At 36.2% G+C, this 25,497-nt stretch overlaps 1 protein-coding gene across 1 annotated transcript in view; it reads left to right on the top strand.

Annotated features, from left to right (window-relative positions):
* The window catches only part of ADAM23 (ADAM metallopeptidase domain 23), a 116,167-nt gene that overhangs the window by 89,206 nt on the left and 1,464 nt on the right, over positions 1 to 25,497 (top strand). The window contains exons 20-29 of the mRNA XM_009890250.1: positions 556 to 627; positions 1,401 to 1,487; positions 1,973 to 2,053; positions 4,019 to 4,069; positions 4,542 to 4,605; positions 6,235 to 6,340; positions 7,786 to 7,905; positions 8,850 to 9,018; positions 10,909 to 11,020; positions 19,746 to 19,836. Of these exons, the coding sequence (XP_009888552.1) occupies positions 556 to 627; positions 1,401 to 1,487; positions 1,973 to 2,053; positions 4,019 to 4,069; positions 4,542 to 4,605; positions 6,235 to 6,340; positions 7,786 to 7,905; positions 8,850 to 9,018; positions 10,909 to 11,020; positions 19,746 to 19,836 (953 nt within the window). The remainder of the gene's footprint in view (positions 1 to 555; positions 628 to 1,400; positions 1,488 to 1,972; positions 2,054 to 4,018; positions 4,070 to 4,541; positions 4,606 to 6,234; positions 6,341 to 7,785; positions 7,906 to 8,849; positions 9,019 to 10,908; positions 11,021 to 19,745; positions 19,837 to 25,497) is intronic.

The following is a 25,497-nucleotide window of genomic DNA, read 5'->3' as shown; positions in this document are numbered from 1 at the left end:
TGCTTAACGCTATCTATATATGATTGTGTTATTCTAACTTAATAATGAGGCACATAGAACTTCCTTTTGGCAGTGTTTCTTCATGTTTATTATTTTTGTGCACAAACATGTTACACTGGAATAGACAGTAGCTAGTTGCATGAGAAAGTATGGATACCTGAGAATGTCCCAGAGATCATATTACTGACTGGTTTCCTGAAGGAATTGTCAGAGAAAGTGGAGTCCATAGAATTGGAATGAAGTTCAGATGTTATTCCCTTGAGAATTATTTTATTGTCTCTCTGTTTATCATAATTTTCTGAGATCAGTATTCTCCTAAAGAGGGCTAGCAATCAAGTGATTTAGCTGTACACCTTTCATGTCTTAACAATTCAGACTAGCATCACTTGAAAAACATGCAGCCTTCCCCATTGCAGTGGCACAGCATATATATTCTCTGTGAGAGTGTGTTTCTGTAGCATTGCAGAGATGGGCTATGTGTGACAGAAAAGTCATTTGATACTAGTTTTATTCTTACTCTTTTTTTTTGGGGGGGGAACGCTTTTTTGCTTTCAGCTCTTTGAAACCACTGAGTGTGGAAATGGATATGTAGAAGCAGGAGAAGAATGTGATTGCGGTTTCCGAATGGCAAGTAAAGTTATATATTACTCCAGAGGTCTGTCTTACTATTAAGATAAAATTTGTGATTGGTAAAGGAAGGGGAAGGGTTGTAGAAATTAATTTGTTTTGCCTGTTGTTAGGGAACAACTTAAATGACTGTGTTAAAACATTTTTTCAAGTGAGAATGAGTGCAAAGACAGAGTGTGTCCTCAGAACAGGGTTCCTGTCATACTAATGACAAGATGTAGCTGTTTCCCAGCAATTTTTGAATTGCCCTGTAGCAGTGCTCACTCCTTTACTTTTCCTGGATAGCGTACCTAGAGTGGTAGATTCCTTATCTGTGCTTTGGAGATAGGTGCCTGTGTTTGGAAAGCGTAAGTCAAATGTTGTTTTCTTCTCTGTTGTAGACATATTCCAAGAATGTTTTTTGCAAAAATCTGCCCTGTAGCTCTGAGCCCTAGTTCTAGTATTTAAATATAATTACACCCATAATTAGTTTTCATAGTCTTTTTTCTGCATTGAATGCAATTTAAGCAGCATGCATTGGCACAGGCTATTCCACACCTGTGAAGAGGCTTCAGAAGGTGTGAATCCCCTTGTTGCTATAGCATATATGTCACTGTTTTCCCTTTCCTTTAGTATTCGAGCGTTGCAGAGGATTCTTCCAGCTAATAATTTCAGGTCATCAATGCTGAACTGAGTCTTTTGTCTGCTGGTACATAATAGTTTGTTGGAAAGATTGTGAAGAAAAAACTTAGTTGAAATGGAAAACTAAAAATGTTGCTTAATATTTTCTTAAGGAATGCTATGCAGACTGTTGTAAGAAGTGCTCTCTTTCTAATGGAGCTCATTGTAGTGATGGACCCTGCTGTAATACATCGTGTCTTGTGAGTATTGCTGCAGTATATCTGTTGTTCTTTTCAGTTGCCCATGGAAGTTGTGTGCAGCCTGTTATAGTTTAAAGTGTGTTTCATGTAGAATGAAAAGGAACAGCTTAAGTAGAGTAAGACTGCTATTCCAGACAATAATATAGTTATGCCCCAAATATCCAGTGCAATCTATTGCCTTTATATGTATTCATGTTTACATGAATGCCTTTTGCGTTAATGTATCAGAAATGAAAAAAAAAACCTAAATTTTCAAAGTATTATATACTTCAGTTTAGGCTTTAAAATATTAAGCAGCAGAAATATTTTTCAACGCTTTGAAATAACTATTGAGATAGTGGTGTTCTGTTGTTAGCCAAGCTAAAAAAGACAAATGTGTGAGTATAGTGTTTACAGAGTGTTAAAATGAGGAGTAATTCCAAACGGGAACCTTTAATTTTGCTTTCACATAATCTTAGTCCTGAACTATATACTTCATTTTCTAGTTTTTCCCACGAAGTTATGACTGTCGATATGCAGTGAATGAATGTGATATTGCAGAGTTCTGCACTGGAGATTCTGGCCAGGTATGTATGCAGAAGCCTTTTCTGCTTACACTATTGATGTTTGTTTGTGCTCATTTTATATCAATTTCAGAGGAAAATCTGGATTAACAAACTGCACTCTCATATACCCATAAATAACTGTGGGGGGTTATTTTTTAATCCTAACAAAATTTTTTAAACATAAATAAACTATCATAAGCTCAAAAAATAATTAATCTAAATGGACTCAAAATATGACTTATGTAGTTTTGTTTATTTTTTAAAACTTGTCAGGTTTTGTGTATCTGTATAGTATTTGTGTCAGACATCCTTCTTTACTCTTTGCCTGGTCTGCAGCGTAAGTACTAAGAATATACTGCAAATGTGAATGGATTCAAAGGTAATTATAGTAAGATTTTATGAAATAAAGTAATTTAAAATATAAATGTAGAAAATTACAACTAATTGAATTGTGGAATCATTTAGGTTGCAAAAGACCCTTAAGATCATCAAGTCCAACCATTAACCTGACACTGCCAAGTCCACCACTAAACTATGTCCCTGAGCACCATATCTACATATCTTTTAAATACCTCCAGGGATGGTGACTGAACCACTTCCCTGGGCAGCCTGTTCCAATGCTCAATAACCCTTTTGGTGAAGAAATTTTTCCTAATATCCATCCTAAACCTCCCATGGTGCAACTTGAGGCCATTTCCTCTTGTCCTATCACTTGTTGGGAGATGAAACCAACCCCCACCTCTCTACAACCTCCTTTCAGGTAGTTGTAGAGAGCGATAAGGTCTCCCCTCAACCTTTCCTTAGGGTAAACAACCCCAGTTCCCTCAGCTGCTCCTCATATGACTTTCATTAGGCATTACGTTTTTTAAGAGTGTGCACATGTATGATGATTTTTAAAGCTGTGGATCTTGTGCATTTCTCTTGAAAACATTTGGCTAATAATCAAAAGAATAGGAATAAACATCAACCAAGAAAGTTGTTTTAACCTGAGTTCTTTTAAATAGTCAATATTCTGTATATCTTTAATTTTTACAGTAACTTTGATGCTTTAGGTGATATATGCTTCTTTTCAATCTTGAGTATTTAGCTTCAAGGTTATGTAAGAACTTCATAACTCTGCTGCAGTCATCTACTGTGTTAAGTTCTTAGTTTTGAAGAAATAAGGTTCAGGATAGATAACACATCTCTGGGCATTGGCTGTAATTCTAGATGCCAATAAATTAACAGTAACCTGTTTTTATATTGTCATCTGAGACATCCACTCTTATAGAAAAGTAGCTATTGCTGAGATATTATTGTAAATCTTATTCTGTAGATGGAGCATTCTTACTGGGAGGGAGAAGGGCTTTCTTAAGCTAGAAAGGCTGCTCTCAAAGTATTGGCTAATATGCTACATCGCAGCAACGTACCCTTTCCAAATCTTCACAGATTCCTTTTTGAGAACGGTCTCCTCCTAGCTTTAGTAATCTGAGGCTTCTGGACCTAATGACTTGTTCATACCAAATAAGTTTCTAATGCCAAGAGAACACGACAATTAACATCATGAAAAAAACCAAAACCAACAACCAAACAACCCAGAAACCAACCCACAGCTCTGTAAGTGATAGACCAGTAGGCTACAACTAGGTGCTTGCTAACTGTCTTAGTGGAACTGAAATGAATGCAGTGGCAGTATTGCAAACATGGGCCTTGTATTAGCTACCAAATATACTGTACTGAACACGTGTTTTGCTTTTTATTTTGCCTCACCTCCTTAATTTCTACTTGAAATATGCAGAACGTTAGGGTCAAACCTTGTATTTCATGGCTCAAAATGTTCATTTTTTCATTTGTATTTGTAGCTATAAAGATTCCTGCACTAATTGTGTTATCTACTCTCTTTATATGTTGTGCAGTTGTCTTTTAAAACTGCAAAAATTCCATATGTCATCCTTTGATGTATTATTACAGTACACATGATTAAAAAAAATTCTTAATTTTTTTTAGTGTCCTCCAAATCTTCATAAACAAGATGGGTACGCCTGTGATTCTAATCAGGTAATGCAATGTTTTAAAATACCTGCACATCAGCAAATAGAAATTAATCAAATACAAGTTTTCTTTTTTCAATCCTGTGTTGTATATTTCTTCATAAATTTTGTCTTCTGGACATCAGTGCTGCTTGTGCTTTATGCTCTCTATGAATAGTAAAAATTTATAGTTTGAGTAAAATCTGCTTGGCATCTTTACATTTTACATGTAGATCTTTTTATTACACTCCACGTTAATAAGTTCTTTACAGCTATATAAATGAGAAGTATAAAGCAGCTGCTGAAATGTCAGTATGTATTAGACACCAAATGACTCTGAGAATCTAGGCCAAAATGTGTACTCCATCTTCCCAAATTCATGGAAACTGTTATACATCCCAATACATGTATGAAGAATCAAAACGAGACATTTGTTGTGGGAGGGGAAGGAAATGAAATAATGTTCAGTTCTCATTGCTAACATGTTGTGTTTTGTTTAGGGTCGTTGCTATAATGGTGAATGCAAGACAAGAGATAATCAGTGCAAATATATCTGGGGATCTAGTAGGTGGACTTTAACTAACTTAAGTATATTTTAGTTCTGGTTTGTTCCTGCCTTTATTTTGTATTTTTAGTAGTTTTATTTTTTGCTCTTCGTACTGTAATTTAAAGTTTTCTGCTCAGTAGAATAGGCTGCAGTGAGAAACTTTGGCTTGATTGGCTTGCTTGGGAGTGATGACAGTGAGATTGTTCTGACATGATGTGTTTGCAGACATAGGTAGGGCAGCAAATGCTGGACTCTGGTGGAATTAGGTGAGAAAACATACAAAATATTAGCAACTTTGAGTTACTGTTACCAGGGGGAAGAAATGGGTTTGAGAATTTTTTTGGTATAGTTCAGAACAGATGTTTTGGTTTTTTTTTTTTAATGACAGTTGTCAATTCCATTATCCCAGTGGTGATTCATGCTAAAGTTGCTCCATCTTGCCTGTCTTTGCTATACCATCCTATAGTTAGGAAAATTAGTACGTTACTGTGAATTGAAATATATAGTATGAATTCAAGTCCAGAGGTGTTGAGTAAAATAGAATTGCAGTTGCAATGGATTTTGCTTGCAGCTAAGATAGGATAAGTGCTATGTGTAATGACTTTGAGACAGTTCAGCAGCGTAGAGCTACCAGGATGTCCTGTACTCCAGGACTTAATGCTTTCTTGTGTATTTTGTCTAATCATAACTGACATTCCTGACACTACCTATTTGAGGCAGAAGAATCATTCCATTCTAGGGAAGGTGGGAGGGGAGGGATATGGTTTTACCATTTACTGTTTGTCTTGTACAATACAAAAGATGCTACGTAAGTGTAAAATTGGATGGAGACATTTTCTTTGTCTTCTGATGCCTTTTTGAGCTTTATGTTGCCACCTCACATTTATTGGTAATATTAAAGGCAATAGATGTTTTTGTTAACTAATTTCTATGTATCTTACACACTTATATTAAAATATTTGATTTGTCTTCTGTACAAGTGATTTCACTGAAACTACTCTGTCTTACTTAACTTTAGTATTTTAACTTGCTCTCTATAATTGTTGTGCTTTTCTTTTTTAATTGATTTTTAGAAAAAACAAATGAGCTTGTTAGTAAATAATTGTAGTTTTAAATCTATTTGTTCAGATTTCTACTCCTAAAAAGCAGTAGTTCAACCTTGTTTTCTCTGTGAACTCCTAAAAAATAAAATAAAGTAAACATTCAGTTGATGTCAGAACATATACCTATGGTATATGTCATATATAAAAATCTTTGATCTCCTGAAATACAGATCAGGAATAATTGCAGTGAAAACTGCAAGATTAAATCTATGTGCAACTGTTATGAAGTGACAGAATTAGACCACAGGTAAATTCAAATGCAGAAGATCATACAGACACTGTGGAGATTGCTTTTTTTAAAAATTTCAGGGCAAATTTTGAACATTGAGCATTATTTTAGAAAAACTATCTGTAGGTATTGCAGTTCAGTCTGCTAGGTTCCCACTGTAGTTACTGGAAAAGATCATCTGTGTACATACAAATGTGGTTAGATTTATGTTTTGTATTTAAAAAAAATACTCCTGCAATAAATTATGCAGGTTTTCAAAGCTCTCATGTTGCCAATGGAAAATATGTGCCTTTTTTTCCTTTCTTCATTAACAGAGTCTTCAGGATCTGACAAATTTTGTTATGAAAAGCTTAATACGGAAGGCACAAAAAAAGGAAACTGTGGAAAGGATGGAGACCGATGGATTCAGTGTAGCAAACAGTAAGTTCAGCTTGGTAATTTGTATTTGAAGTAGATTATTAGTGCGTTAATATTGTCTACTTTTTCATGAATGCATCAGCAGTGTGTTTTGCGTTATTTTGAATCTTCCTTCCCTCACAAGGTTTGCATCTTGAAAAAGTTCCATTCTGACAAATCCAGGGGTGACTCAGCAATACACTTGTACAGTATTCCAGATTTTCAGAAGAATGTACTGTGACTTTAATTCTTTCAGTAGAGCTGGGTACAAGGCAGCAAAAAGTCACAAGTTCATAATGTACAAACAACTCAGACTTGGTAGGGATAAATTAGGCTGCAAATACACACACTATTTTCGCTTGCTCTGGGATTGATACCAGATTATGCTATTTCAAATTTGTTCCAACCTTTATTTGGACCAGAGAGGACCATTGGGCATTTGGATGCCATAGAGAAAATGGCTGATTCATTTGCATGTGATCATTACTAGATGGATATTTGATTAAATTTACTTTTCAAGTTAATGATCACCAGTGGATACACTTAAATTTCTCCTGATTGACTTACCGTTTTGTAATTTTTAAGTATGCGTGTAAACATTTCAATCTCAGAATGGTGTTTTCCTTCGACTATTTGATGTTTGTCAAGTGGCACTATTAATTTTTTTTTCATTACATGATTCACTTTTCAGGTAGCATCATAAGGAAAGGAGTTGTTTAACGTTTTTTTTTTTTTAATACATATTTAGATGAATAGTGTTGTTCTGATATGTATGTTAAAAACCTCATTTATTAAAAGCTTTCCTTGGTCGGTAGAGAGCTGCAGAAAAATGGTGTAGCTGAAGGACCATTTATATTTTTTGTAATTTTTACAAATACAATTTCCAGCATTCATTCAGCTGCTTCTATGACTTAGGACAACTGGAGTAGGAGATGGAATTTTTTAGCTGATATCCTTCTATTGAAGATTGCAAATATAAAATAACATCAGATAAAGCAGATTCTTTACCAAAATCCAGGCACACACACACTGCATGCTAACGATTGTTATTATGGTTCTGTTGTCCTGCAAGGGAAATAAAATTCAAATAAAAATTCAAACCACGACAACTTCACATTAATGTACGGCATCCAAGCTGCTAGAGTGAGGGAAATGTAATTTAGCCTGATACGACAAAGCTTTGTACAATTTGGCTCCTCTTAATTGTACTGTATTGTATTTAGAGCACAGATAAATTTGTTCGTGTGAACATTCACTGGTGCATTAGAAAGTATGATTGCTTGTTTCTGCCTCTTGTCATTTCTATCAAATAACATTTTATTTCCAGACTTGCACTCTGAAAGTCTATCATGTGGCTTATGGTAATATATTACTGAATGTGATCAGCAGCATCATTGCCAGTATTTCTTTTTTGTTAGTTTACTTCATATTATTCCAATAATTTTTCGATTTATGTTTTCATTTTACAGTGATGTTTTCTGTGGCTTTTTGCTCTGTACTAATCTTACTAAAGTTCCACGAGTTGGTCAAGTTCAAGGAGAAATCATCCCAAATTCTTTTTATCATCAAGGACGAATAGTGGACTGCAGGTAAAAGATAATGCAGTGTTCCAACATGATTTTGCTCAAACCTAATTGAATTAAGATAAACATAAATATAAAATTCTGTGATTCTTAGGTAATTAATATCTTACAGCAAAATCATTACTCTGAGTGGTATTTCTTTTTAACTAAAAAAATAAAAAGCCTAATATTCCACATTTAAAGAGGGCAAATTGTGGGTTATCCTCCTGATGACTCTATCTGATCTTTTCAGTAGCAGAACTTCAGAATGTAATACTCATCATTGTATTTTTCTGGGGGATGGCAGGGGGGGAAGTCTGTAATTGCCAAAGACCCATATATTAAACATAATGTTTTTGAGTATTATATCCTCAAAGAAATAGCTGTAAGGAAGTGAAGGCTGAGATGAAGGAAACTGAAGAGTTGTGGCAGGAGATGATGTTAAGCTACAGTTCAGTTAAAGGGCAGGTAGATGGGTTTTAGTCTACTGTGCGCAATACTAGATTTGTATTTTAATTATTAGCTGTCATGCTTATACTCTCTTACATAGTTAGGTCCTGAGAGAACAATAATTCTTAACTCTTCTATTATTCCACTAGTATTTTTATTTAAATGTCATCACACAGGAAATTAGTTTTTTAACATTTTTCTAGCAATAGTATTTCACAACTTTTGGGGAAAAAAAAAAAAAAAGAAAAATAATCACAGCCCATCAAAGACTATTAAAAAACCCCAAAGCCTAAGGGACCGTTTTTGAGTATTTAAATATTTTTGAGTATTTAAGTCATTATCTAGACTTCTTTTTAGTCTGACAACCTTGTCAATGCTGTGGACAGACAGAAAAGCTTTATAATTTTGTTCAATCTGTCTATATGCTTGAATGTGAGAAAGGTACCTGCACTGACATGTTTAATATTTTCAAAAGACTCCAGTCGTAAAACTAACGGTATATTAAAACTTATTTCTCCTAGTGGTGCTCATGTTCTTTTAGATGATGATACAGATTTAGGTTATGTGGAGGATGGAGCTCCATGTGGACCTCACATGATGTGTCTGGACAAAAAGTGCCTGCCAATTCAGTCCTTGAACATAAGCAGCTGTCCCATTGGTTCTAATGGAAAAGTCTGTTCCGGTCATGGGGTGAGTCTGTACTGGGAGTTAGCAGCTAAGGCCCTCCAGCTATCTCTGCTATATCTGATCTTAATGTACACTGTGGAGTTCTCTATCTGAAAGCGTTCCTAAGACCTGTTGATCTGAAAACACAAATGTTAAATTCAGGAGAAGACTGCCATTCTGTGAAGCACAGATGAGATTTTAGAAAGCAGAGTTGTCAAATCAGTTCTGCAATTATATCCAATGTGTTTTTTCCGTTACTGGCAAGAAAGAGTTTTGACATCAGCTATTGTAAAGACTTCTGTAAGGTACTACGCATATTTCAAGCTACTTGCCATCTTCAGTTAAACTTTTTCCTGGATACTAACACCTTTATAAAGTTGGTCCTGTGTTCATGGATCTGTTATACCTCATGATTTAAATAATGAAAATTCTAAACTGTTGGACCCCAACAGAGATAATATGTTCTTCTTGAACAGAAGCAAACTGTATCATTTTACATTCAGTCACATTATATTCTGTTATTCTACCCATAAGTCCATTTGTCTAAGACATTAGGTGTGTTTTGATGAACAGATTCACCGTTCCATGTCTTAACCGTAAAACTGATAAAACCTTTCCACTGTGGGATTCAGTGGACAGATACTTGCCTAAGGGGCTAGGGTTTATACAAGAAGGTTTTTGGTTGTTTTCTTTTTTCCTCTTGTTATGTATAATTGAAGATGAAGTTGAGTGCTTCGAAGAAGAGGGTTAGGTTCAAAATCAAGAAGAAAAATTTTAAAATTGGAAACTGAAGGTTCTAGGAGTTGTAGAAATGATCATGGTACTTTTGGAGAGTGGCGTGAGTGGTGAGAGAACTGTTACCTTTTTTGTTTTGCTTTGGATTATTCCAATTCATAATTTTAAAAGGATACTTTAGTTAATCAAATCTGCCATAAGATGTATTTATCTTCAGCTTCCTAGATAAGATTCTTCAGTGAATACTTTAAGAAGCAGAGTGAGACAGAAGTTAAATTAAAAAAAATCACATGTACTACTTACTTGTAATCATTAGTGTGTAGGTTATTTTCTGAGTTTTTTTGACATTATGTTCCAGTGTCCAAAAGAAATTATTAGCTGATGCCTAATGACTGACTTAATTTCTAGTCCCATAGTCAAAACTTCATTCTTTGTTTTCTGTCTGTTTCTCAAGTCATGCATTTTCCTTAGTAACCTCTTCTAGCAACACACTCCATGCTCTTTTTCACATGGAAAGTTTATAGCTATTAACTCGCTGTTTATTTGATACTTTAGCTTTTGTCAGTTGGATAGGTTTTCCTGTATCTGATAAATGTACTGCCAATTTTAGTGACCCCTAAGTCTTTCATCAGAAGTCATTCAACTAAATGTAGACTTTCCTTTCTTTCTAGAAGATAAGCAGGCACTCCTCAGTGCTGCTTAGAAAAAAATGCCGAGAAAACCAATGAAAATCTAACTGTTTTTTCTACATGGGAACAAGCTGTAAATGGGAGGTTGTAAAGCGTAACCTTCAACCTGTTAAATACAAATGCTTGTATTCCTTCTGGACATCCAGGCTCAAAGTCTAAATAGTTGGTTAGTGAAGATCTAACTGATTTAGATAGGGGTTTTTTGGGTGAGAAGTTCTGTTATTTTTTACATCCTATGCAGGTGTATAGTGCAAGTGGTGAAGGAACCACTGGGAAGACTTCTGCTTTTCCTAGCATCTGAGTGTATTTAGAGGGTTAAAGCGAACTTACAGGTTATTGATGTATTATACTAATTCTAACCACCCAGTGCTATTGTTACAATATATAAATGGATAAGTTTTATACTGTGAATGAAATACCTATTTACATTTAAATAAACTTAATAACATGTAGTTAAAAACCAACTGCTGTCATTTATTTTCTTTTCCAGGTTTGTAGTAATGAAGCCACTTGCATTTGTAATTTCTCCTGGGCTGGGACAGACTGCAGTATTGATGATCCTGTCAGGGATACTGGTAGCAAAAAGGATGAAGGACCCAAGGGTTTGTGTGATTTCAGTTTTTATGTTCTTTCAAGTATTTATGATGTTTTTCTGTTGATACATGGTAGTTGAATTACCATATAGAAAGAGAATACTATTGTACAGTCTTGTTTAGACCCAGAGAGTAAAAATCTGCTTCGTGTACGTGAAGTAGGTCTTTCTGCTTTGAGAATTGATGAAACTCTTATTTTTCTAACCTAAATTTGGGGAAGATTTCAATAGTTAATGGTATGTGCTTCCTGTTTTTTCCTTCATCCCTTATTCTTTATTTTTTATGATGATTTTCTTTGTGATAGGAATCTGACTAAGTGTAGCTCTTATTATTTATATGATAATTGAGTATTTATGTTTTACTAGAGATTTTCAGTTCCCTTAGTTGTTCTCAGCTAATTTAGAGAGCTGTGGCGTAAAAAAGGGCAAAATGGAATGTCCTGGGTGAAAAAAAGCTTTGGTTCCTTGAAATCAGATTTCAGTGGGAGGAAAGAGATATAAATTAAGATTTTGAGGACTTAAATTGTTGTTACAATTATTATTGCTTACTTTTATGTATTTAGTAGGTATTTCAATTGTGTATGAAATAGAAATACAAAGAGGAGCTACTGAGGAAATAATTAATGAAAAAAGTTTTTCAGAGGAAGAAAAGCATTTGAGATTCTCTCTGACTTCTTTGCCAAAGAATGTCTTTGGATTTTGCTGTCCAATTTTTTAATATCTTTCCTGTCATCAGGACATTGTCCTGTCCATCAGACTATATTTCTCCAGTGTTCTGTTATGCATTTACAGATAAAGTTCCCAATAAACAACTGAGGAAACCCAAACAATTTTTTTCTGCTACATCCGAGTTCCAGGTTCTTCTGTCCCTTATACAAGGCTGATGGAAAGAAGATAGAGTTGTTTAAAAATGTAGTCCTTACAGCTCAGACTCTAATTGATTACTCTTGAAAAATACCCAGGGTGTTAAGGGAGGAAGCATTTTGCTATGTCCCTCCAGAATGGCTCTACTTCTGTCTTGTGTGCCTCGTTCTTTTGCCCCTTAGCAGAACGGTTCCAGTAGGCCTTTACCAAGAACTGTTGAAAAGATTGTCTTAAAACAAGTTACCACTGTGAAGGAGGCTCTCTAGAACAGACCAGATTTGTATTAGCAAATCTGTGCAAATGCTTCCTGGACCCTTAACCGCACCACTGTTTGGTGTAGAGCTGCCTGGTTTGTACCCTGCCGTACAAAGCTACTTGTCATTCTATTTCCCATAAAAACCTTCCTAACAGTGGAATGCTGCTTACATAGTCTTAAAAAAAAAAAAAAAATAGTGGAGAATAGCACTATAGAGCCTATAAAACTGGTTACTTCTCTTTGTGTGTGGATGAGGAAAGCAGCGTTTACAGTTGTGACACTGAGATTACCTGAATTTTATATTGCTTATTTCCAAATCCTGTAGGTAATAAATAGTTACCTCCTCTGTATATAGGAAAGGTAACGCAGAAGGTACGCTTATCCTGGTTAGATTTTTGTAATTCAGATTAACTCTTCTAATTCAGAATGCAAATACCTTTATGAAAATTAGTATGTCAATGTTGAAATATTCTGGAAAGAAGTCTTAAATGAATAGCATGTGCATGGTTTTCTGCCAGTAGGTACAGACATAAAGTTTAGACTGCATTTTTCAAGGAGTCCTCTACAAAAAGGCAGAATATGTTTTTGTACAAGGTGACCCAATAATTTCAAAAGATGGATTATTTTTTACTATTATTGTTACAGTAATTTATTGATGTTGAATCACCTAGAAATGAAATTAGAAGCCCGAACACTGACAGCTACTGTAATCTCTTTTGGAGTGCTAATAGAGGAATTCCTTTGTGAGAAGATGTCACAAGATTACAGAAGTAGTTTTCTGTATTGTAAAGGTCCAACATACTCAAGTAGTATCCATTAAGTTTTCTCCCCTTATTACCAGTACTTCATATGTCATATGACAGTTTACAAGCCTGAGAAAGAAACCGAAATACTTTTTTTTCCTTAGCCCTAAATTTGAGGTTTGTTACATTTCAGAAACAGAACACTTACGATGAAAATTCATCTCATAGTTTCAAGATTTTTCACACCATAAATCCAAGCGTTTTTCTTACTACAATTAGAGCATGTTTAGCTAGGAAGTATTGCCTTTTTTTTTTTTATACATTGTTGTGATAATTGACAATTGACTGGTACTCCGGCTGCACTTTTCTTTGCAGACCTTTCCATCATCCATCAATTGCTTTTGGCTCCATACTGTATTTCAAGATTTAAAAAATCGGTGTTCCTTAATTATGTTGGTATTAATACATGAGTCTTGAATTACTCTAAACTCAGCAACCTACTGTATCCTGTACCAGCAGACCTGCATAGCATGATAGCAGTTTTGGAAGACAAGGAGTTCTTGCTGTTAGTTTTTGGCTACTGCAGAAACTTTGAATTACTTTAGAGTGTTGGCTAGTAGTTTTGAAATCAGTAGGACTCCATATGCACACAAGACTCTTCCTTTGCAATTTCATTTGCAGAATTAGGCCTTTGACTAGTGGGATAGTGTTTGTTTGGGGTTTTTTTAATATAAAACTTATGTCTCAAGTGTGTGTGTGTTTGTGTGTGTACATTTAGGAAACAGAAAAAAATTATGAACCGTTTATTCAGCATGAAGACTATACAGTTTTTGTCCCTTGGAAAGGTTCCCATTAGACAGGGAATTCAGCTGCTTGCTTGTGGTCTGTTATGACTCGATGAATCTATCAAGCTTTTAAGCTTGAACAAAGGAAATGTATAGATGTTTTTTCTCAAAAAGAGTTCCCTTAAGAAATGAAAAATAAGACCTCAATGTCTTGAGAGACTGTCTGAACATACTGACGTTTCCAGGGTGTTGCCTGAAGCGCATTTCTAGGGTAGGTTTTTCCTTTTAAAAGGCGTTATCTGTTTTTAGGTCATGTAGATAAATAGAGAGTCCTATTGATAAATGCAGTAACAAAGGAAAATATTACAAACTAGTAAAGGAATGAATTTAAAAGTTGGGGTTTTTTTCTTTGCCTGCAATGAAACTGTTTCCAAACAGTTTTCATTTACTTAGTTACATTATGGATACAGTAAGTTTCTGGTGATCAAAAGGAATTTTTCATTTGCATTTTCGCTGTTTTAAATGAGCAGTAGGTTGAGGATGTTCCCTTTTTAAGCAAATAATAGAATCACACTAAAAGGAATAGTCTTGCATTTACAGGAAAACTTCTCATTGAAATATTTGCAAGCGTTCAAAGAAAACCAAATACAGCTAATTTCAGAATTTTTAAAGCTACAGTATTTGGTAAATGAAGGTTTGTTAGCAGGTTTGAATTGTTTATCTGATGATGGATTGTGGTGTAAAATACTCCTTTGGGGAATTACTTCATGTTTTCATTTCAGACATATATGTGATCATTTCCTTAAAAAAATCTTCCCTTTTCCCTCCACACAGTGAGCATGGCCACTAACAGGCTAATAGGTGCAGTGGCAGGGACCATTCTGGCCTTGGGGGTGATTTTTGGAGGCACAGGGTGGGGAATAGAGTAAGCATTTTTCTTAGTTTGAGTTTGATGTTTGGTGCCTAGTGTGTGAGGTAACCGTATGCACCCGAGCCCTCTGTGTATTACCCCATTAGCTTTGTCATGTGGTGACCGTATTTGTCATGTGATTGACTGTGTCTGTGTCATGTGGTTTGCTCATGCAGTGTTGAACCTTCTCCTGTCTGGGATAATGTGGGGCATAAAACAATAAGTTTGTGAATTTTTACATTGTCACAGTAAAATTAAATGTCTAAATGTTTCCATTACACCAAATTATGAAAATAATGGGAAAAAAAATGGATGTTTGTGATTATTTTGCGAAATAGACTGAGTAACGTGGACTATTTCATAAAATGCAGAAATTGTTTATTACAATCTATGGGGCTTTCAGTCTAATAATAGGTCACATGATCTAGCTAGGAAGATGAAAGCTGATGATAATAGTGATAACGACCACTAGTTTTACAGTAAAGCTTCTGAATGTTTCATTGCTAGAATTCTGTTACCTCAAGGCAGTAGAATGGTGAAGTATAGAATTTGTATGTAAAGAATATGTATAAGTAATTTTTTATTGTCTTTTCATAGTTTTAGGAAGCTAATATTAAGTGTTAGCCGACTACCTCAGTTTTAACAGTGGCTATGATTTATATCTCTCTGTGTATACATATATACACATCTAAAAATGCCCATATAAGAACTCTTTCATTCTGTGCAAGCTACAGAATAAATTGCTTTTACTCTGCTCTTGTGAGATTTCCAACTTCACTCTGTTTCTAATCCTATGTATTACCTCTGTCATGTGACAGTGCCATCTCTCTGAAGGGGGAATCATAACACGACAGTTTGTGACTTCTAATCAGGCTGGGTGAAAAAGAATTCATATGCAGTTCTAATTAAGGCTGCATAGGCAGTGTCTGGTAGGGAGCATTCTGTGTGTCTGAGTTTGCAGCCCAAGATAAAAACTTTTTAGCTTTTGCTGAACTGGACTGTTGCATGAAGCCCATCTTAGATTCTCAGAAGAGTAGAGACCTTTGCATTCAAAGAGGACAACTAATAGAAAAACAAGTAGAAGAAGAAGTTAATAGATCATCTGCTTGAGAAAGATCAGATCGGTGTTTTACTGGTGGCTTTTACAACTGTTTGCTGAAAACAGAAGACTCTGAAGATTGTAGAGGTTTGGGACCTAGACTCTGGAGCAGAGAATTTACCTACAGGTAGAGGACCATTTGCATTTTGCTTACATTCTGCCTTGCACCCTTCTGTTTTTATCTTCTGCTACCTGCTGTCTCAATCCACTCAGCTCTGACCAACGTCCCTGATCATTTGTTCTTACTCCTGTTTGCTTCTGCTCTAATTCCAGCTTTTCTTCATCTTTCCTCTCTTCTTATCACTCACTACCTGTCTCATTCTTCTTTTTGATTCTATCCATTCTTCTTTCCTCGTTCCCATCAGTCTTTTCTCTGTCCTCTGGTTCCGTCAGATACAAACATATACTCAAGGTAAGCCGCTGCTACTTTTTGTTGCTTTGTTTAAAGAAAGCACATGGGGAACACAAATACCCTCTCTGTGCCTAATGCCCTTCAGGCCCTGCTGGCTGTTACCATCAATGGCTGCGGGGGAAGTTATGTTCATCACGACCTGATGCTAGGTCCTGCCCTTCTTCCTCCTTCCTTGCCACTTTGCAAATTGCAACCTTTTCTTCAAAGTGCTGAAATAACTTTAGTTTCTTAATGCTTTATGAATGTATTTTAGTAATCATGGGGGGCAAAATGGCAGAATCGTTTTTTTCCGGATTTCATCCTACAATGGATACTTAGCTTTGATAACTGAAACAAGAGGATTTGGCTGGCAAAGTGACAGGCAAGAAAAGAAAACATCAAACCATCACTGTGTTGTTATCTGCAGGACAATCTGTAGTAAACTTGCCTCTTCTACAACTAGCAGAGTTTCAAAGCAATGTATGTTAATTCTTGTAGAATCTATAGCTGATGCTGATGAAGATTTAGGGAATAGTCTGAAGTCCACTGAAATTAAAGGTGTGTTCTGTTTTAACATCTTCAGTAGGATTTGTATTGGGGTTGTAAAAGATGACTAGAGATGATATGATAGCTGTGCCAAAGCAGATAGCGGCTTGCGGGAAAGGGTGGTGTGCCAGGCGGTTACGGTTCAGTTAGTTGCAGAAGCTGATAAATGTGTGTCTGCAGGTTCTAGCAGTAGTGTGGCGGACGGAACAAGTATACCAGAAGCGTTGCATCTTGTGATAATCTGGATGGAAAATGACCCCACAGTATGGTGGTTGTTAAAACCTTTCTCTTACTTTTGGTTTGCATGTATTTATGCCAGTCATCTGAGTCCAGTGACTAGAGAAGCTTATTTAGCTGAAACATATTGATTTATACTTTTCTTCATAAATGTCACTAACTAAAATGAGCTGATGCAAAGTGGGCTTCATACTGGTAGCAAAGTTCTGGATAGTGAATAATACAATTTCCTCGATAATGCTTAATAAAACATAAGGCATTCATCTTTAAGGTAAGGTATAACATGTAAAAGTAGTCCCATTGTAAGTACTTCTATTTGCACAGTTTGTTACAGTCTTAAAATGGCTCGCCAATAATCCTCTTAAATCTCTGTATTTTGAAACTGGAATTCATTACTTGGGCGACTCTGTTCTAGTAAACAAGTGGTTGCTGTTTAGTAATCATAAATATTCCACTAGCTTTGTTTTTATGTTGAAGTCAGAAATGAAATTATGGTCCTGTTGATTATCAGTGAAATTTTACCTTGAATGTAGCCTTTTCGGTTTCTTTACTAGGAAAAACAGCTGTTTGTCTGCATTCATAGGAACTGCCACTCCCAGCAAACTGTGAAACAGTTTTATAATTATTCCAGGGGAATGGACATGCCTTTATCCACAGCCGTCTATCGTTTACTCTGCGCTTAGGCTCTCTCTAGCAGATAGCCTAATTCTCACTGGCATTTGATTTTCAGGGGTTTTTTTTGGTGTTAAAAATGAACATCGCTGACACTTCATAAAACTGGGTCAGATCCAAAAAGTGTTTTTTATCTGGACCCATTTATTATTTAATAGGATTTTAGTGACTTTTCTATTAACTGAACCTAATTTTTTTCTTTATATTATCCTTTTCTGTTTAAATTTTGATTGAATTCTTTGGTATTTATAGTAAATGCTGATTTTCTGTATTGAAAGAACAAAATGCTGTTTGTTGAATGGATGCATGCTGTGAAATAGATTACGCTCCCACCTCCCTGAACTTCGAACAACCAGGGAACATAGTAAGAAGAGGGATGTAAAACAGTAGCCATTTGGTACCTCCTTATCTAAGTTACGACTATATTACTATCAGTTAATCATTGTACCTCTTTTGTGGGAAGATAGCATTCTATGGCTAGGAAGAAATAGGCTTTAGAATTTTTCAAGGCTTCTAAAATTTATTACAGATACATTACTTGCTGTGTTTTCAGTCTTTTGTTGTGTGCAATCATTTGATAAAATCAGAGTAAGCCATAGATCTGAGTCAGATACAGTAGCTCAGTAGGCTGCTGTTGAAAGCAAGCCTTAATTGGGAATATAATGCCTGTGGAATGGCATTAATTTACCCTCCACCACACTCACTCCTCTTGATTTGAGCCAGGTGTGACTTGAAAGGTAAGTCCAAATAAGATTCGTTTTTCCAAATTGTAAAAAGTTATTTTAAATTATTGTTGTCAAATTTGTGCATTGCTTATATCTGTAAAGCTCCCTATATTGCTTTTCAGTCCAAGTCTTTTAATAACATTCCCAAATAGTCTTTGTGTAGGAATTGCAGGAAGCAATTTTTAAACCTTAGTTTTCTTTTAGCTAATTTGATCTCCAGAAGCACTGAGATGGGAAACATGTAAGGATGCAATAAAGTTAGGTCACTGCAGTAAATTTTAAAACTTAGGGTGCATACTTATTGTAGTGTCTGGGACTGGGCAGAAGGTTTTGTGGTACCAACCTAACAGCTTAAAACTTTCAGTTGTTGCAGCTGCCCTTGCTCTTTCCTTTGCTGATCTCTGGCTGCTCCTTTTTCTTCCTTACATTAGCTGTCTGAGAGTTTTCCAAACTCAGTTTCAGAACATGTAAAATAGGAAAATTCCAGTTGCTTGGTTTGGGGAGACTGGGATAGGAGGTAAGAACTGGTTTTGAAGGCTATTCCTGGATATGTAAATGTTTAAACAAAAAGTGTGCGATATGCTGCAAAAGAACTGTTGGGTTTGTTTCATTCTGCCTTGAGCTCAGATGCAATTAGCTTTACATCAAAGACTGCTCAATAGGAAATTTTTGTACAGAGCAATTAAAATGTTACTCAAGCCTATTGTCAGTTTTCTTCCACCCTGAGTCAATAGAGCACTTAAGGGTCAATTATGAATATCTTATTTAGGTGTTCTCTTGCTCTCCTCAGAAGATTGCACAAACATATTTTGTGCTGCTGCTTTTTCTTGCTCTTTTTGCCTGCTCCACCCTTCCCCACTTTGTTGTTAAGTAACTTCTTGAGGATGTTGAAGAGAAGCTTTGATGTTTGGAAAGCTTAATGGGAATACAGCTTTTATTTCGACTTTTGTTCCTTATTATATAATCCTTTGCTCTTGTCAATTGTTTGTAAATTTAGCATTGACGTAATGCAGGGAGTCTGGACTCCGATTAGCAAGCGGTCCTAGATGCTCTCAGCTCAAACTAAAGTATCTAACAACTTTCAGGATGTCTGTGAAAAAAGTTAGGCTTTTTGTTTGGTTGGGTTTTTTCCCCTTCTCATTTTCTGTAGTCATAAAGCATACAGCTTTCATAGTTTTTCGTTTAAGTTAGGAATTATTCACAAATACCATAGTGTCCTCAGTTAACAATTCATTCATTAGATAATGGAGTAAGTCACAATGGAATTTACTGCCTAACACTAGATTTTTATCTATGGTAGAAGTCAACATAGCACAATGCAGAGACCAACAGCTTTGTTCATTCTTGCTGTTAAAGAAAAGTAAGTCGGGCTTGCTGAATTGTCTAGAGACATCACCTTGTGTGCTGTCTGTATTCCTTGAATTGTTTGACTACCCTTCAGTTGCTCACTTAATGTGAATAAAGTGGTTGGTTCTTATGTCTGTCTTACCATAATCCTTTATCACAGGTCCTAGTGCCACCAATCTTATAATAGGCTCCATCGCTGGTGCCATCCTGGTAGCAGCTATTGTCCTTGGGGGGACAGGATGGGGCTTTAAGTAAGCAATGCCGCATGTCTTCTCTTCAGTGGCTATGGCATTTCTATTTCTTGCTTACATCACTAAATTTTGAGTTCCTGCTACAAGATTTCTAAGGTAACTCCCACCCCCAAACTATTACAAACTGCTTTAAAGAGAAAGAGTTACACGAGCACTGAACAAGAGGAGGAAATGGATTTGAAACTAGCAGATGCCATCAGGGTGCAAAGTTGAAGAACAATAAAAGAATGAATTTAACTATCAGGAGTTCACCCTAACCCTTAGGGAGCAAGATCTTTTTTTCACCTCCAATTGGTAGCGTTGTTCTCAGAAGTTGACTACAGTGATGAAAACCTCTGAAAGATACATGTCTTGAGGAGTGTTTATTTTGAATGCAGTAGTCCTTTCAAACTGATAAACATTTTTATAAATAAAGACTTCATGTGTAAATGGTGAGTGGTGGCAGTAGCTGAGTAGTTTTCAGTGACAAATGTGTTGGACACAGTTGACTCAGAATTACCAGACCTAACTTTTGTTTGTGGTTACTGATATTTATTATCAATTCACAATTTTTTTTAAAAAAAATCAGGTTCAGAGAGGACGTTTTGAAATCCTGAACTGTCTCCTGAAAGATGAAAACGTGTCGCAATTCTAGTTCAACGTGTTTCATAACTACAAAGAATAACATTCTAGTCATTCCGCTTGTGACCGTTAAAATGAAGAGAGAGTCTTGTACAAGGGTATTTAATTCTTGCTTTTTTTGTAGTGTCGAGTCTACCTACATATGTCGTCCATGTTTGGTAAAAAGGATCTAAATTTAGAATCAATGTTTAAACCTTGCAAATCATGGGAAAATTAAGCATAAAACCGAGTAATTTCTCAGATATTCAAGTTGCTGTTTCTTTTCAAGAACATGAATCAAGATTAAGCCGTGATACAACAATAAGCTGTAATTCCTCAACCAGGTTTTTATAATAATTCAAAAAACATTTTATATGCCCTATAGTCATATTCCGTATCTGAGATGAGAAGAAAAAAAATTATTCCCTAATTGATTAAGAAGGCTGTCAAAGTACAATATAGTGATCAGGTCATGTGTATCTGTTATTTCACGGTTAATTATGTTAATTATTACTTTGTGTTGCCCTGCCTGCCGCTATTGGTGCTTTCAGAAAGACACAGCACCTGCCACATTCATTTTTGTCCTAAGTGCTCATTCTGAGGGAAGCGACACTCCCTGCGCTGCCCCTTGGCACTGGCGAGAGCTGCAGGCATTAGCTGGGGGAGTCAGTGCCCCTCTCTGGCTGTAGCAAGAAAAGATGAAACACAAAATGTATCAAAACATCCATCTTGAAGCATGGGTGTGTTCTCTTCATAAGCCTTTTTAATTCCTTTCTTGAGCTGCTGTATTTTCTTTCTTACAGCTTCTTCTCAGTCACACAAATTAAATCCACTTATTGGTACAATAAATACCCCTAGGTCACCCTCCAGGATTAATACGTTATTACAGGGCAGCTCTAAACAACGTAGTTTCACCAAATCTATGTTCAAAGGCAGAAATTCAAATGAGGTGCATATTTTAGAATATGCAGTGACAGACATGGATTTGCATGTGGTATGAACACAAGAAGGAACTGGGATTCTCTTCTTTTGATGGATTGTAAGATTTCTTCTGTGTAAAGGCTTAGTCCGTAAAAAGCATTATTCCCAGACTCTACTGGGGCATATTCTATAGCATTAACTAATAAAAGTACATTTGCATTTTTTTCTGTTGTGTCCTACTAGATGCAGAATTATAGGAGAGAGTTCTCTTTTAACCTAAATAAAGCACATAAAAAATACATAAACATTTCAGTTAGTTGCAGAACTGAGGGTTGTCTTTTCCCTGCACTTCATTGCAATTAGCTTTTTAAATACAGAAAATTTTTCTGCAAGGCTTAACATTTCTGTTAAAATTTTTGATTTTTCGAGAACAACAATGCACACACATTTAAAATGATAATATTAGAAACATTGATATTGCAAGTTCCCATGGGAATTAAGCAAGCTAGGTTTTGTTGGAAAAAAATAAATGTCAGATTATGCTTTTGGACCAGTGTTCTGCTATCAGACATACGTCTGATTCTTAGCAATTCACATACTTGCCAGACAGTAGTCATCCCTAAATAATACATTTGTATTGCAGAAGGTAATTTGTTGAAAACACAGTACAAGTCATTAAAATATAAAATCTTTAAGCAGTTTCTTCCTCTTAATCTTTTTATGCTGTCTTGTGCCATAACAACCTTTGCTCTTTTTGCATCAGTGCTGCAGCACCTGCTCGCAGCTGTGGGAGCGGTGTGGCTGCTGACTGGGAACACCTACGCTCACGAACTTGCATGAACACAGAGCTTTTAGAAGCATCTCCCTGCCTGAAACAATGAAGTACTTAATTGATTTTTTTATTTCTTCTTTGTGTTTCACATCTCTCAAAATACTCTCACAAGTGTTCAGCTTTGCATCCTGGTGTCATTTGTTTGCCCAAATGTAGAAGGCTGTTATGCCTATAGAGGATCTGTATTGGAAAAGTCTCTTGAAGTTCTTATTCTCAAAAGAGCAAGATACGAATGCTTATTCTGTAGCAGAACCTCAAAAACACTGGGCTGGCCTAGCTCACAGCTTGAAGTGCATGTTTCTTCTGGGGGTCAGAGGGGAACTGAAAAGCCTTTTCAGCTTGTATACAAAAGAAGAGCTAGCACGTGTAGACCCTCTGATACTTTGCTTCAGATATATCTGGAGGGGCAGATGAGGATAATAAAGAGGATTTGAACATTTCCTTTTTAAGCAAGTGATATGTTTAGTCTCTGCAAATACGAGAGAAGATAGCTAATGCTTTACAAACTGGGAGATGTGATTTCTGTTTCACAGGTTATCAGATGTTCATATGAACATACGGTACTGTGCTGTCAAGTCCATATCAAACGTAAGCTGCAACTAAGCAAACTTTGTTCATGAACTGAGGTGGTGCAGGGTGGGGGTTGGAGGGGAAGTGTAAAAGAAGGCTGGATGCAAGTTTGGAGAAACAAAGTTAAAAAAAACAACTTCCAGTTTCAAGAATGAATCCTAGGTTCATTTTTCTAATCAAGTTAATGTGTGTATAGAATAGGAAAGAAAAAAGTTAACTGACAATTTTAGGGGGCATAGAGCTTCATTACACATTTCAGGTGGCTTAAAGTTAAAGGCTGTGGGTGGAAACCTTGTAAAGAAGCAGACTTTACTTCAGTTGAGCCTTGCATAGTACTTTTAAAGCTGTTGGTATTTGGACTGCAGTAAGGGAGTCCTACATATTTCTACCTGAACTCTGCTGGGTAATGTACAGAAGTAGAGCATTTAGGAAATGTGACATTCGTTTTGATGTAGCAAGTCTGTGCAAGATTTCAATATACAGTGTTTAATATACGAGTGTTATAGGAAGGACATTTTTACCATTAGAGTAGCTCTGCTGTGCATTGGCTGCAAGCGCAGTCTCGGGGGCCTACGCTCACTTTTTTTCCTAGCATACATTCAGTTACTTCTGCAAAGCAGCTGCAGTAATATAAGCCAATTAAATGCTTTTCTTGCCGACTTTACCAGTATTAAAGCAATTTTTGGTAATACAGCAACACTGCTAAGAGACAGTGCTAGTAAAAGCAATGTGGAAATGCATATGAAAAGCTGCTTCTCGTTATCTCAGAATGCAAAAGTGGCTGACAGAGAAGAGTTGATTGTAGGCACAATTCTATTTCCAGCAATTGTTTCTCAGCTGAAGAGCTGCAGGGTTTTCTGTCCCTTTAATGGAAAATTAATGGATGGACCAAAGACTTACCCAGTCCTTACAGATGCCAAGTTTTAAACGGGTCTGTGCAGATGCATTTAGACCCCCAAAGTTTCTGCAAGATAAGGCAGTGGAATGCTAATGGTGACTTTGTGAGGAAGGAGGTTTCGGTCCCCTACCGGCATTTCTGTAAAGCATGTATTGTGACCTAAATGCAGCCATCACTACACAAACATCAGCATTAGAATCAAACATGAGGTGTTTACTCACTTTTTTCCAAACTACTAGAATAAATAGCAGCTTAAAATAAGTCATTGACCTGCCAATTTTAGTCCCTCATTTTGTTAATTTCAATCAGTTCTGTAGCAAAAGCTCATTTATTTAATCTCTTCTTCAGTGTCTGAAGTGCTTCAGGAATGCCTCTGAAAATATTAGCTATAAGTAGTGGTTAAAATACTGGTTTTGGATAAATCTTTAAATGCTTAAGTAAAACTTTGTGCGATCGTAGGCAAAGGCACAGATTTGCAAGCTATGTAGCATGTAACCACATACCTAATTAGTTACAAAAACAATGCAGAGGATCACAGCAAGGTATTTCCTATATACATCCAGCCTTTTTTGAAACCAATTTTCTTTTCTGAAATATTTTTCATTTGGAAAGATGACCACGTTACAGAGGCAGTGATGTGCTGTAGAATGGTTTGCTTTTTTGATTCAGAATCACCTATAATTTTGTTTTTGTTAGAGACACTTTTTCTGGTTGGATTATAGACTGAAAACCTGATCCTCATTATTTAAACAAGCATTAAAACATTAAATGCAAAAAGAAGTTAACATTCTAAGATCTTCCACATAAAGAAAGAACTAGGAAACAGCATCATTCTCCTATGTGTCCTTCCACGGAGGACTCGCATACTAAAGGAACCTTGTACTACTATAATACATAGCCGTGAAGAGGTGCAAATATCCAGGACCTGATACTCACCTAGTTTCCTTTCATTTATTGTCATTTTCTTGGGGGAGAGAGAGACTTGTTCTATTTACTGATTAAGTAAGGCTACTGTTTTCATTCTAGTACTAAAATGGGTGGTAGTTCAGGATGAATTTGTTAAAGCAGGTTGGGAAATCAGAATAGAATTCCAATTCCTGCAGGTAACACCTGACTGCCTACCTCTGTGAAGTGCTGCAGTCGCAGCAGAGGGATGTGGCAGGCTCTTCTTCATGCTTTGCACATGCGTACTGTGTTCCCTTATTGACGCTGTACCTGATGTCCCGTATTTCAGAGACTATTTCAGGCTCTTATGTTAAATGTGCTTTTAGTTCTTCACATGTTTCTTTCTCATACAACACTGTTAGCAGAATATCCTAAGTGAAGAAAGGCAGTGGTTTGGTTAGTATCTTATTCCTTAAATGTGTATTTCCGTTAGATAAAACTAGGAAATGAGTAAATGTATGGTTTGGACGGATTACAGAATGTGCAGCAAGGGCACAGCAGACTTTGCCTGTTGCCCCATGGCACGGATGCCATCTGAGCTGTCGTACAACCGAATGGCCCTTACTGGAATACTGCACTGGTGGAGATCAGTTAGAAAAGATTTGATAGGATAAAAGTCAAAAGAGTTTTGTTGCAAGAGTTGTACTGGGAAGCTAGCATAGCGTCTGTGCTCTGTACCTTCTCCTAAGACTTGTAAAGTCCATTTCTTTAATTAGAATAAGCTCAGGTAACAGAATGTAATTCAGTGTATGTTCTAATGACTTGTCCTCTTCAAGCAAACTGGAATATGGTACTTTCCCTAGAGTAGGAGGACAAGTAACGTCATTTGGATTTTTTGCATGCATTGGTGATTTGTTTTAAGGGGACTGACTAATTAGTTGCTCATCGGTAGTGT

Source organism: Charadrius vociferus, unplaced genomic scaffold, assembly GCF_000708025.1.
Source record: "Charadrius vociferus isolate BGI_N301 unplaced genomic scaffold, ASM70802v2 scaffold147, whole genome shotgun sequence".
NCBI lineage: Eukaryota > Metazoa > Chordata > Aves > Charadriiformes > Charadriidae > Charadrius > Charadrius vociferus.
Note: the sequence above shows the minus strand (reverse complement) of the source record. Positions and strands in the feature narration are given on the sequence as shown.